We start from the raw sequence: 14,517 nt of genomic DNA, 5'->3' as shown, positions 1-14,517 counted from the left end.
TTTTTGAGACAGAGTTTTGTTATACAGCCCAGATGGCCTTGAACTCATGACACTCTTCCTGCCTCAGCCTTCCATGTGCTAGAATTAAAACTGTGTGCTTTAATTTATGTTATGCTTAAACATTTAAATAGGTGCACTCACTTTTTCTAGACTGATGGGAGTATTAGCCATTTGTCTTGTTGCTGTGACAATATTCTGACAACAGCGACTTAATGGATCTACAGTTTATTTAGTCTCACAATTCAAGGTCAACAGATCATCTTGGTGGGAAACATTGGGACAGCTGCTCATATTACAGCCACATCAAGGAGGCAGAGATGATGGCCTCTGATCAACTTAATGTCTTCTTTTTTATTGAGTTCAGGGCCCCACCCATGGAATGGTGCTGCCCATGGTTAAAGTTTGTCTTCCCTCCTTAATTAGCATAATCTGGGTAATCCCCCCCCCCCCAAGCACACCAAAGGCCAACCTCAATGTAGATAATCCCTCAGAAAGGCCCAAAGGCTCCTCTCACCTAGGCTGCTTCTAGGTCCTGTCAAATTGACAGTCAACACTCACAACAGGTAATTTCTAGCTACCATCTAGCTCCTGGAAGTTAAAGCACTCAAGTGTAGTGTCATGGCTTGTACTGTTACTTTGAGAATCCTTCCCCCCGATCATCCTTGCCAAATGGCCAGGACACTCAAAATATAGAACACTTCCACCACCCTCAAGAACCCCTATTTCCTCTTGCATATGATACTTTATTACATTCCCAGCCCCAGGCATCCGTGGATTTATTTTCATTACTTGTAATAGCGCCTTTGGGAGACTGTCATTTAAATAGAATCATGCCGTATGGAATCTTTCGTGTCTGGCCTCTTCACTTACCATAATGCTTATAAGCTTCATTCATGCTGTTGCATGTATCTATAGTCTGCTGATTTCTCTTTCTGAGATAGTCTTTGGTTGCATAAATATGCCACAGTTTGCTTATCTATTATCAGCTGATCAATTTGGGGCTTCTATTTTATTTTGTTTTTATGAATAAAGCTTCTGTGAAAATTCTCATACAGATCTTTTTATGAGAATATTTTACATTTCCCTTCTAGAATGCCTAGAGGTGGATTTGCTGGGTTGTATGGTAAGTGTATGTTTATTTTATAAGACATCACCATACTATCTTCTAGTGTGGCTGCATGCTTTACCGTCCAGATCTTCAAAGGCTTTTTTGGTAATGTCCATGTTGGACTTAGGCTACTTTTATTGAGCCTTGCATTTTCTCATGCTTCAGAAGGACAGCATACACATTTATTGTATATGTTAGACTTTCAAATGTATTCTTTGTGAATATTTTCTTTATTTTTGAAAATTAAGTCTAATTTTTCTTCACATAGGCCCACTGTGCATCCTGTATTAAGCATATGTAGACTCACCACTGTCCCATAACTCTTGGGTGCTTTGTCGTGATTTTTTTCCTAGAAAGTTAGTTAGTGAGAACTTGGTTCTATGTGTGCCTTCCTTGCCTGTACCTGTATCTTGAAGTATTTCAGTTTTGCTGCAACTACTAGAGAGAAACAAAGAGTAAACAGTTTATGATGTAGGCACAGGCCACGACTTTGTGAGCAGGGACTCCGACAGCACTGGAAAGGACCCTAGGGGTTCACAAATGGGATTGCATGGAATAAAAAGAACCGCACAGCAAAGGGAACTGTCATCAGGGTGACAGACTAAAGGGCAGTGGAAGCCTTTGCCAGCTACCTTTTCTACTATCTGGGGCAATCTACAATATATAAGGAACTACAGAATTAAACAAACTTCCTACTGAGTAAGTAAACTAATGAACCCAGCAGACAGCTCGAAGGTCAGTACCCATTTGTAAAAATGTTCAGTACCCTTGGACATCAGGGAAATGTGAATTAAAAGTGCGTTGAATTTCTATTTCACCTCGCTCAGAGTAGCAAGGAAACAGCTAGCAGCAAAGATGAGGGGAGAGAACCCTTATGCCTCACTACTAGGAATGTGAACTAATGCAGCTACTGTGGGAACCAGTATGAGAGAGATTCATTAGTAAATAAATGAATGAATAAATAGATAAATAAATAAGCAAGCAAGTAAATAAGCAAACAAAGCAGTATGAAATGTTCTAAAAAACAAATGAATAAATAAATGAACAAATCAGTATAGGATATTCTAAATTAAATAAATACATATGTACATACACATACATACATACATACATACATACATACATACATACATACACACACACATACACATATATACATAAACCAGCATGGGAAATTTTAAAACAAACAAACAAACGAACAAGCAAATCAGCATGGAAAATTCTAAAACAGATAGATAGATAGATAGATAGATAGATAGATAGATAGATAGATAAACAAACAAAAACAAACCAGGATGGGAGATTCAGAAAGAGAGAGGAGGGAGGCCAAGGAAGAAAAAAGAATGACCTGCCAAATAATCAAGTGACACCCCTCCTGGATATGTACTCAGTGACTTCTCATAAAGATGTTGCACATCTATGTTTACTGCTGCATTCTTCTAAACAGCTACAAAACAGTCAAGATGCCCATCAGTAGATGAGTAAAAAAAAATTTAGGGTACTCAGGAGACAGCTCAGTCAGTAAGGAGTTTGCTGCACAAGTGTGTGAACATAAGTATGGTTCTCCAGAACTCATGTAAAAAGCCAGGTGTGACAGCACATATTTTCAACAGGACCAGAGAGTCAGAGACAGAGGCATCCTTGGTGGGTAGCTATATGTTCAAACAGAGACTTGGCTTCAAAAATAAGGCAGAGAATGACTAAGGCACCCCACCCAGTGTTGATATCTGGCAACCACATGTATATATGTGTGTGCACAGACATAGATAAATAAGTGAATGAAACATGTGGTAAATGATGGAATTTTATCTAGCCATAAAGAAAAATAAAATCGTGATAATTTCAAGAAAATAAATGGAACTGTAAGTTTATATGAAATGAAATGACTTAGACTCAGAAAGAACTAGTATGTTTTCTCTCATATAAGATTCTGTGTTCTAGTTATAATATACACTCTACATATGCATACATATTAGATATAATTTATGTGTATAATAATATAATTATACACATATGCTGGGATGAGTGTAAGTCATTAAACTAGGAAGGAGGAGGGAGAAATTTGACAGAAAGACATTAGTGATTGCACCTTTGGTGCTGTCAGTCTTATCGTCCCAGTGAGAGCTTGGTTTCTTTGGATTTGGAGTAACAGACCCTAAAGCTTTGGTGTTCCTGTTGCCTCTATCATGAGCCTGTTATCCTGGCAATAGCGGTGTTACCAATCTTTCCCATCTTCTTCTCCAGCATCACTGGACAAGTTTTTATTTGTCTTTTGTTGAAGGTTTGTCATGAAGCTTCTGTATGTCACAGTTGTCCTCTTATTCACTTTCATTTTTGCTTGTGCCAATTTTATGCTCTGAACAGGCATCCAGCTTATGCTGGGGCTGGCTTTAAGCTAGTATAACTTTCACTGAGCACTCAGTTCTCTGTGTAAGTGGCCTTGGTTGAGATAGAGTCTTTCATTTCTCTTCTGTCAAAGTGAGTCACTTTCCTATAGTATATATACTATATATATACACATACCCCCATACACACACACACACACACACACACACACACACACACACACACACACACACACATAATGTCTTATGGCATATATAGAAGCTTGTATATGCCCCTTTCTCAGTAGTAGTTTATTAACTTGGTGCTGAGTGATGACTTCTGTAATTTAAACCTTCTACACCCCATCTTAGTGTCCTTCACATTCCAGAGTCCCGTATAGAAGTCATCTAGTTAGACACTGCTTTAGGAACCTTGGCCACAGATATTAACATTCTACTCTCAGATGCTAACACTTGGCTTCTCAGATGTTGTCTTGTTTCTAAGCACGTCTTCCCTGCATTTGGCTTTGCTTATGAGTTGTAATTGGCAGTTGGCTGGGAAAGTAGCTCACTGGTGGAGTGGCTGCTTAGCATGTGTAAGGCCTTTGATTTAATCTCCAGAACCCCCTCCCCAAAAATAAAGGACTTGTAATCACTTCTCTGAAATCATTGCTGGCTAAATGTCTAATTCAAGCTCACCCAAAATGATAGATTCTTCTTCACCTTTTTCTCCACCCAAGGCTATGATGCTCTGAAACATACGCAGAGCCCATTTGTTTTCCAATAAAAGTGGGCAAATGAATGAAAATAACAGAGGGCATATCGTCTCAGGAAAGTGACATGATAAGCCCACACACTGTCGCTACTATCACTGAAAAGCCCCTGTCCCACCTGATGCCATCTGTAGTATTCTGTGATGGCAGTCATAGGTTGGGAAGGCTAGAGCTCACATTTATCCTTATCTCTGGTAACGATCACACTACCTTAGCTCTGGTAGAGCCATCTGGATGACATGGTTATAAAATGAGTTCCTACTTCTAGTTTTATCTTAAGACCTTTCTATCAGCTACAGTGGGGAGCAGTTGATATTACAAGTTGTTCATCTATGGTCTTGGATGTGATGAAACATGGGATTTTGGGTCAATAAACTTTCCTTCTACTCTTCCCTCCATGTCTCCTTTCCTTCTCTGGGCTCCCCAGCCATCTCTGTTCTCTCTCTCTCTCCCTTCCTCCTCTCTTACTCGGTTCCGAGAATGAGCGAGACTATGAAACTGCTCCCTAGGCTATAAAGCTGTCAGATTGCCTCCTTTTCATCCCCACTCCCCATGAAAAGAGAATTATGATTTAAATACATCTGCAATGAAGTGATAGTTTACAAAGCCCAATCTTCCAAAAGTGGCTTGTTCGGCTTCGGGTTAATAGTCCTGCGTTTACTAAGAAGGGGGCTGCAAAGTTCTAAATCCTCACATCTTACAACTTAGAAACACCAGCATGAAGAGCACCCCCATTTGACTGAGGAAATACATTTTTTTCTGAGGCCAGTAGCTTGTGAAATTTATTCTCCAATTGGCTGGTCTCTGGTACAGTTGCTTGTCATAATTTTGAGCCCAATATATCTCCTTCCAAGCAATGATTTGCCATAACCCCTGGTTCCATCTTCGTTTCTGGTCTGGCCAATGCAGATCTCAGCGGTGAATGGAAGCACAGCTCTTATCAACTAGCGGCAGTACTTGTTTTGTTTAACAGTGCTGGAAATTAGTTTTTCAGGCACTGATCTTGACAGGTCGGCTGTCAAAAGCGGGTGTCTATGGCCATCAATTCATTGATCCCATAAACAAAATCCTGTCTACAAAATACAGTCGGTGTACTTAGACACAAATGAAATGGTCTAGAGCTGTGTGACTAAGTGTCAGAACTTCCTCAAGTAAAAGGCTTTTTTGGCTTCCCATTTATCAAGTCTCTCAGCCTCATTTGGCTCTTACTGACTGAGACGTTCTCCTTGCATTCTGATCAGGGAACGCCATATGCCCTTAGGGTGGGAGTGGGGCTCGGTTACCCCCCTATGTTGACTGCCTGCAAGCTTGGGGATTATTATAAATTTCACTGGATTCTCTCATTGGAACTATCTTGATCTGTTCTGGTCTTGTAGATGTTTTTTTTTTTTTATGATACATTGCCACTCTCAGAAAGCATCAACTCTGGTCTTAAGATTTGGACAAGGATGCACAGCTTTGTGCAAATGGCCTCAGCCGCGGGCACTGGGCTCTGGCCTCATCCGAGAGAATAATAAGCTTCTTGCCCAACACGAAGCATCCTGAATCCTGGAACATGGCTGCACTTTGATGTGTCTGAAAGACAGAATTTGTGTTTCACTTTGAAGTAGTTCTTCTTTCTTTGCAGGCTATAGGTTGCCTAAAGGCCAAAGAGAGAAGGTTGGTATTAAAAGAAAAGAAAACAACAACAACAACAAAAAAAAAAAACCTTTAAGTCCCAAGTAGTTTCGGAACCAAAGATAAGGATGATAGTGAGCTTAGAAGGCTTTTTATTTTCCTTTTCTTATGATGTCCACTTTGACTTAAATGTTCTCCCATTAGATTTGACTGAATATTAACAAAAAGGTTTGCTGTCATCCCACTTTTTAACATAGAGATATATTTCCTGTCTTCATGAATCTGGGCCTCACCTGTAGGTGCGTCTCTGTCTCCAGACCCATCAAGTTTACGGGGCCCTACTCTAGCTTGCAGCTGTAGGACATGAGACAGAAGTCAAGTACACCTGCTCTAAAAGATGAGAGGCCCGCTCCCCATAGTTCCTTGCGGCTAGAACATGAATTTATTTGGTTGGCTTAGACTGGCCTTAGCTTAACGACAGACAGGGCTTTAGATGCACCTTTGAATTTCTGTTCCCAGTCATAAGAAGTATGTGATGGAATTTTGTTTAATCATTATGCTAGTTATTGTTTATCTAAAACTCCTTTTCCCCTTCCTGTTAAAGTGGTAGAAATCTGATTAAATAAAGATGAGTATAAGACAGGTAATAATGGCTGTTCACTATCACTCTGCCTATGTACAACACATATCACACACATTTTAACCTACTTTGTTTCATTTTTATCAACACTTTTTTTTTTCCTGTACACATGATTCAGGTTATATAGTACAAATGGTTTATAACCTGTTTGCGATTCTTAATTAAGCTGTTTTATGATAGCTTATTTCAAAATTATTTTATTCCTGTAACAGCTTCTCAAGTTGGCAGGCAGGAAATACAAATGCATTCTGTTTTATAAGTAGGAAAATGGAATCAAAGTGAATATATTGAGCAAGTATTTATTGACGACCTTCTGTGTCTCAAGTGTTCTAAGGTCGTCCAGGTAAATGGTGAGAACAACTACAATACATAGCTCATTTGTAAAACCTGCTACTCACATCGTCAAGTCTCCATCTTCTTCAAACCGGCATCTGTTACAGCAGTTGGTCACGGAGAGGGAATAGCAGAGAAAACTGAGTGAAGTCTGAAACCAAGTGTTAGGGATTCGCAAAGCCGGCTGCAGTGTATGGTCCCAGAGAGTGTAGGAGGAAATCAGGTCCTATGACTTCCCCAGAGATTTACCCTGAGTATGAGGCTCTGGAGACCATATCTAGTGCAGCTTTGCATAAATCCTGGAGGCTATGAGAAACATTAATTATCTGTGATGAATGTAACATACTGATATACGATAATAATGTGTGATATATTTGTATCTTAACATCAGGAGAGATGAGTATTGAGAATGATCAGTGAAAAAACTGCTACTTTTCTGTTATTCTAAAGCTATTCTAAAGTGAAAGTATTTTTAAAAATAAGTTATTGTTTATCAGATCCAGACAAAGAGAAATAGCATCCCGAGCAGAAGGGATTGAACACACGGTGTAGAAAGGCACATAATGATCATGGGAAAGGGTAGGATTCCTGGGGTTAGGGTGTAACATGGCTACCTAAACCGTCTGGGCTGAAAATCAGAGTGGACTTGTGGTTGGAAAAGTTCTTTTGGGTCAGACTTATGAATATTTGGAGTTACTCTCTAGGAAATGAGAATTTATTAGAAAATCATAATTCACTTACTTTGTGTTTTGACTTGTTTTGAAATTTTTAAAAATGTATTTTATGCATAAAAGTATTTTGCCCTCATGTATGTCTATGCAGCATATGTATGCTTGGTGCCCATAGAAGCTGGAAGATGGTATTAGATCCCCTTGAACTGGAGTTAGTGATGGTTGTGACTACTGTGTGCATGCTGGAAACCCTGGTTTCTTAAAAAAAAATAATGTGTTCTTTGGAGGAGAGATAAACATGTCTTTTGTTCAGATCACAAGTGGGGGGATGAGAAAAAGACTTGTGAGAGAACAGGTGGTGTTTATCCCCTTAGAAGTCGAACCACCATGTGGGGGAGATTGGTTATTAACCAGCTAAAAAACATCCTTGAAAAATTCTGAGAGGAGGTATAAATGTGAGCCAAAAACAAGAGGCGAGGCCTTTGGAGACTTGAGATAGTTTTGGCTGTTCATCGCTCCTCTTCGAGACGCTCCTAGAGAGAACTGCTGGAGGGAAGGCTTTGGGGATCCTGGCTCTGGCTGAGGTTCTGGGTACTGGTTGCTCCAGGTACCAGCAGAAGAAATCTTACTGATTATGCCAGGAGAATCATTCCACGGAACTGATACCCTTACGGTTTGATTATTGTATTATTTAATCTTCTTTTCCTATTGTTTAGGTTAGTCGGGTTATAAGTGAGGTACTTTTGGTTATTAAGTTCATAATAAAACATGTTTGTTAAGAAAATCGAGCCTACAGTTCTTAACCACTGAGCCATCTCTAGGCCTGGTTAGTTATACTCCAACACACAGAGGATGGAGCAGAGGAGACTTAGTAGTAATGAGACCGATAAGGAAATTGTTGCAATGGCCTGGGGCAGAGTGGTGCTGCCAAGAGCCTAGTGGTGGGTAGAAACAAAGCACGTATGGAGACACATTGAAAGGTAGAACTCTTGTTGCAAGCAAACTAAAACCTAAGCAGACAAGGGCTTTAGTCCATGCTCCTTTTTGCCTTTATTCTCAATTCTTAATTCTTCATTCTCATGCCCAAGGTAATCTCAGTACAAATACAGCCTGCATGATGAAGGCTAGGCAGAGCGCTGTCCCAGGTTCTCACTCAAGCCAGGGTATCAAAGTGTCAAATTTCTCCTTTCCTGTGCCAAGGATGCTTGGCGACAGCTATAGGAATCCAGTCACCACACAGGATAGAATATCCAGTTGACACATAGTTTGTGTCAAGCTTGCCTTCGTACTCTGAGTCATTATGATGGTGAAGGGCCTCCAAAGACCACCCACCTCCAGAAGTATGGATCAGGGGTCTGCAGCTCTAGCAGCAGCTAAACAGTTATGGGATGCAGATGCTGATAGCCAAAATGCCCATCTATTGCTGGCCCTTAGATCCATTCTGTAGCACACAAAAGAAACAGGAACCCAAACCCTTGACTGAGTTTTTCCTTTTGTCTTTGACAACAATTTTCTTTTATGTTTAAGGTTATATTTATTTTTATGTGATGTATACTTGTCTACGTGTGTATAAGTGTACCAAACATGTTCAATACTCATGAGGCCTTATAAGGACATTGAATCTCCTGGAACTGGAGGTATAGGCAGTTGTGAACAGCTGTGTGAGTTCTGGAAACTGAACTTGGGTCCTCTGCAAGAACATCCAGTGCTCTTAACTGCTGAGGCATGTCCTCAGGCCTGGCCTTCATTTTAAATCAGCTTTATGAATCCATTGAGTTTGGATGCTATTTCTCTGAACCATAGTAGGAAATGGCCACATTATTCTTTCTCTTTGTTTCCGTTCTCAGAAAATGATACCATTAACATCCTTGATGTCTTTGATTAGAATTCTGGGGAATCTCAAATTGCTTTTCACTCCAGTGTGCTGTAAATTAATTAGCAGTGGTCTGGAGCTCTTTAGAATAGGTAGTCATGCTCTAAATTAAATTTATATTTTAGTCTTTAGATTATTTATTCTTTAAATATCCTTTCGTTTAGTGCAGAGTGGATATTAGTATATGGTAGGCCCAAAGTGACAATGAGAGATAACAGGTCCATGTCCATGTCTTTTAGGTTGGACATGGGATTCTATAATCTCATTTAGATGGTTTTGTTTTAGGTCTTATATCTGTAGTATCTCTCAGGTGGAATGTTTTCTCAAGTTCTAAAACTGTGGCTTCTTAGGGATGAATGTCAGAACTCCAGAGGATGCTGGGAGAGTAGACATATCCTCAGTGTAGCTTGACAGCTCCGTTAGGGCCCTAGTGGCACATGTCCAGAGGAACACATCTGGAGTTAAACAGGTATCTTGTGCTTCTTCCCTAATGAAGAGTATGCACTGCCTAGAGCTGTTTGAACCTCTTGTTATATGGTAGTCATGAGACAATAGCAGCAGCAGATCCTGGGAGCTTGTTAGACATGAATAATCTCATCAGAAAGTGCATAGAAAAGGAACGCGACTATAGCTTGAGAACTACCAGGTTAATTTACAGTAGTGGCTCCCAATCCTGCCTGAATGATAGACTCACCGAGAGAACAAACATATCCCTATCTTGTCCACTACCAGCCAACTAAATCAGAATCTCCACAGATGGAACAAGGTGTCAGTGTGTTCAAGAAAGCCCTGCTCCCCAAAAGAGGCTAATATGTAGTTAGGTTGGTGGCTCAAGAGGCATTAATATTCCTCACGACCAGACATCAAGGTTCTGATGTAGTTGGCTTAAGAAGGATCTGTTGCCCTCAGACATGGTAGCACATGCCTTTAATCCCAGCACTTGGGAGGCAGAGGTAGGTGGATCTCTGTGAGTTCAAGGCCAGCCTGGTCTACAAAGAGACTCCAGACCTACCAAGGCTATACCGAGAAACCCTGTCTCAAAGAAGAAGGGTTTGTTGTCTATATATGTCTTATATCTGCAATTAATAATTGGGGCTCATTTACAACTCAAGAGTTCAGTCATTGTTACTGAGACCTTGTACCCCTGCTGGAAGGAAAAGTGACCCTTGAACACCTTTGTTCCCTTCGTGTCCTTGGGATATGCATCAGAGTCCCATCAGACTATTGGATACAGCCTAAAGCTTATAAAGATATTGGCAGATACCAAACATATGCACTTGGCTACAGGCAGCTCTTTCCATACCCCTGAAAGTCATAGAGCTTGTACTACAGCAAAAACAGGCAGAGAGAATTTAGTCCTGGCTATGGTAGGGCCCCAGGATGATCGACAAGCTTGGGTCCTTGTTAATTTAATTATTATTCTACCTCAATGAAACCCATTGTGATACCATCAGAGGGAAAGTTAAAGGCGTAATTGGGGAAGAGGACACATTGCGGGAGACACAGTTACCTTGCTTTCATGGAAGAAAGAATAAAATTAGACATCAACACTCATTCCAGAGACAAAAAATCCTACCAATTGACTTTATTTTGGGGGATTTTGGTACTCTAGAGCTCCAGGTAAGATGATGGAGGAAATGAAACTTTCTGTTTGATGTACCTCTCTCCTCTTTATGGTTTTGAGATGCCTCTGGGTCTCTAAGAAGCCCTGACTATTGCTGTCTACCTGCCTGAATTGAGATTCTAGCTTGGGAGGAAGCCCCTATGGCGTATAGCAGACCCTTCCAAACCTTACTCTTCCCTTCTTCCTCCACAGCTGGCGACCTGGGACTCAGAGAAAGGCTTGAATGGCAGTCTGCAGGAGAGGCCCATGGGCAGCCGCCTCCAAGGACTGACTCTCAAAGTGGTGACTGTCTTGGTAGGATCATGGGGATGTCCTGGGAACTTCATTTTCCAGGTCTCTGAGTCAGAGGCTACTCTCTGGTTAATGCGGGGTTGAGGGGGTGGATATTGAGGTCTCTCTGGTTAATAGAGGTTTGAGGAGAGCATGTTAAAGACCTCTCTGGTTAAATCAGGATAGGGGAGAGGATGTTGAGGTCTCTCTGGTTAATACAGGGCTGGGAGGGGGATGTTAAGATTTCTCTGGTTAATGTAGTTCCAGGAGAGAATGTTCAAGAGCTACTGAGTTCCCAGGAGTCCTCTCATTCAAATAATGGTGTAGGTAACCTAAGGTAGAGCAGGATGGAAGAGTCTCCCCAAGGACTTCTGGGATCTCCAGGGCATACTGTAGGAGAACCACTCATGTCACTTGTGGCTGGACTCCCAACAATTTTTATCAATGCCACCTAGATCCTGACCTACTGCTACTCCTTGGGAGAACCTGTCACTATCCAGGCTCCCCAGAAAGATGCCTATCAGGCAAAACTGATAATAAACGTGCAATCGATAAATGTTCATTGGTTTTTAACATAGTATTCCAAGAAGCATAGAATTTTACAATTGTGAGATTCAGATTCCTTTTTAATTTAGTTTTTCATTTTAGAAAAACTTAAATTTTTTTTTTCATTTTGGATTAGGCTAGCCATAATTCACCTCTTTCCTTCCATCCAAGAAACTCACAAACCTTTGCCTGCAACCTTCCTGCATTCACTATGTGTATACCATGAATGTGTATACCTGTTTCCTTTACCTAAAATATCTCCGTTAGATACATTCCCTGGGACTCTTTGCCCTCAGCACCTTCATGTTCAGTTTCATACAAGAAAAAAAAAATGGTGGTGATGGATGGCTGAAATGTTTTCTAGCTGGTCACCTACCTCCAGGACATGGCATATAGTCTGTAGGTATGAATTCAGCATGGTTGTGGATTCATGATCTGGTAGGGGGCGGTTAATCCTTTCCTAGCCATTGACTGATGGTCTAACTTTGGCTTAGTAATGGACACTTATTTTCTAGTACAACCTGATAGATGAAATGCTGCCTTCTCTCCATCTAATACCACATAGCTATATGGCCATGCGTTACTCTAAATAAAAAGTGTTACATTTTTATGTGGCCCCCCCCCCCAGAATAATGGCATATCATAAGGATAGACTCCTATGTCAGTATGTATTCTGTAGAAGAAAGAAAGAAAATACACCATTTTATTTTGGGGTCTGGGGGTTAGGATGGATGCTAGGAGAATATACACGGGACAATTAGATCCCCATTGCCCCACGCTGACCTGCTGGCTAGAGCGTTGCTCCTGTGCACTGTACCTTGACTGTCCATAAAGTGCTTTTACAAAAGGGCAGAGGAGTTCATCCCTCAGATTGAAAATGGGCAAATACCAATGTTCCATCATTGTTGCTGTTAATAGCAATATTATCCACGCTGGGGATGAAAATTAGGGCTTTGTTATGCTAAACATCTGCTTTACACTGAGCTATGCCACCAGCTTTAATACTAAGATTCTAATGTTACAATTCATCAGATTGGTCTCTGCACCAATATCCCGGACATATATGTCAATGAACCTGTTGGGTTGAGGAATATTCATTCTATTTTCTGCAGGAAGAACCTTTTGTGATGGTGGCTGAGAACATCCTTGGGCAGCCCAAGCGTTACAAAGGGTTCTCCATCGATGTGCTGGATGCCTTGGCCAAGGCTCTGGGATTCAAATATGAGATATACCAGGCCCCTGATGGCAGGTATGGCCACCAGCTCCACAACACCTCCTGGAACGGGATGATAGGGGAGCTCATTAGCAAGGTAAGTTTCAGGATCATGGCCACAAAGAGCAGCATTCCATTATGTCTCTAGGAGATATCTAAAGTTGGCTCATTACGTATTTGAGTCCTTGGGGCTCAAGGATCCTGGGGGCATCCTTTCCCTCTCCTTCTTCCATACTGTGCCTGTTTCTGCTCTTTTATTTTCTCATACCCTGACAGCCCCAACTCTTTTCTTCTTGTATGATACCCATCCCTTTGGAACCTACCCACCATAACAAACCTTCTCTGCAATACCCCTGTCAATAAACCACTTCCAGACTTGGACTGAATTGGGAAACTCATTCCCCTCCCCAAGGGATTCCATTAAGTGCTTGTTCTTTGATGTCTCACAGACTACAAGTGTAGTGTGTCCCCATGCCAATGTGCGTGCGTGTGTGTGTGTGTATGTGTGTGTGTGTGTGTGTGTGTGTGTAAATGTGAATGTTCACGTGTCAGCCTTGTGTGTTGAAGGTATGGCATCCCTTTTTACATTTCACATTGTTTCCCTTCCTCTTATCTGTAGACCACATCCTCATTAAAACTCACAGCATGGAGATGATGATACCACACTTTTTTTTTTTTTGGTAAAAGAAACTGTATTGTGGTAAAATGTAGATACTATAAAAAAAAATTAACCATTTTAAATCTCAGTTTCAATGATATTTAGTAATTATACAGAGTTCCTACAAGTACCACTGTAATCTATCCTCAGGCACTTCCATTATCTCATTAAGGTCACTGATACATAGTATTACTTCCATTCTTACCTGCATCCCTTAACCATCTTGACTCCTCTATGGCAGCGGTTCTCAACCTTCCTAATGCTGTGACCCTTTAATACAGTTCCTCATGTTGTGGTGACCCCCAAACATAAAACTATTTTGTTCCTACTTCATAATTGTAACTTTGATACTTATCTGATATCCAGCATATCTGATATGTGACCCCTGTAGGTTAAGAAACACTACTCTAAGTGGGGAACAGCGTATGTGGTCCCTGATGTGTGGCTTTTCCATTTGGCATACATATATGAGATGCATCCCTCTTGTCTATTTCTGTTCCTATTTGACACCCCAGCCATCCCCTCTGTGTACCCTCTGGTCATCCACACAAACCCTCATACAGGTCATTTCATATGATTTCCCATGCCCTTGATTATTTTGTTATATTCAAGTACTGAATAGATTTTATTATCTACCCTCAATGTGTACATCCAGGTTTCTACATGAAATTTAGAAGTCTATCCAGATTAATGTATGGATGCGTGTGGTTTCTATCCTCAACTATCCTCCATTTTTCCTTTGTCAGGTGCCATGGCTACATCCCTCAGATAGGCTACAAAGATTTTCTTTTTATCTTCAAGATACATACTAACTTATTTCCTTTTCAAAGTTATCCTGTATTTGAGACTTTGGGTACAAAATTCCAC

The 14,517-nt window shown here is 40.8% G+C and overlaps 1 protein-coding gene across 3 annotated transcripts in view; it reads left to right on the top strand.

Annotated features, from left to right (window-relative positions):
- The window catches only part of GRID1 (glutamate ionotropic receptor delta type subunit 1), a 715,979-nt gene that overhangs the window by 571,446 nt on the left and 130,016 nt on the right, over positions 1–14,517 (top strand). For all 3 annotated transcript variants that reach the window (XM_084796807.1, XM_084796806.1, XM_084796808.1), the window contains 2 exons: positions 11,156–11,257; positions 12,892–13,089. In XM_084796807.1, coding sequence (XP_084652933.1) covers positions 11,156–11,257; positions 12,892–13,089 — 300 coding nt within the window. The remainder of the gene's footprint in view (positions 1–11,155; positions 11,258–12,891; positions 13,090–14,517) is intronic.

This window comes from Acomys minous (assembly GCF_964271855.1).
Source record: "Acomys minous genome assembly, chromosome: 9".
Taxonomy (NCBI): Eukaryota; Metazoa; Chordata; class Mammalia; order Rodentia; family Muridae; genus Acomys; species Acomys minous.
This window is presented reverse-complemented; position numbering and strand designations above follow the sequence as displayed.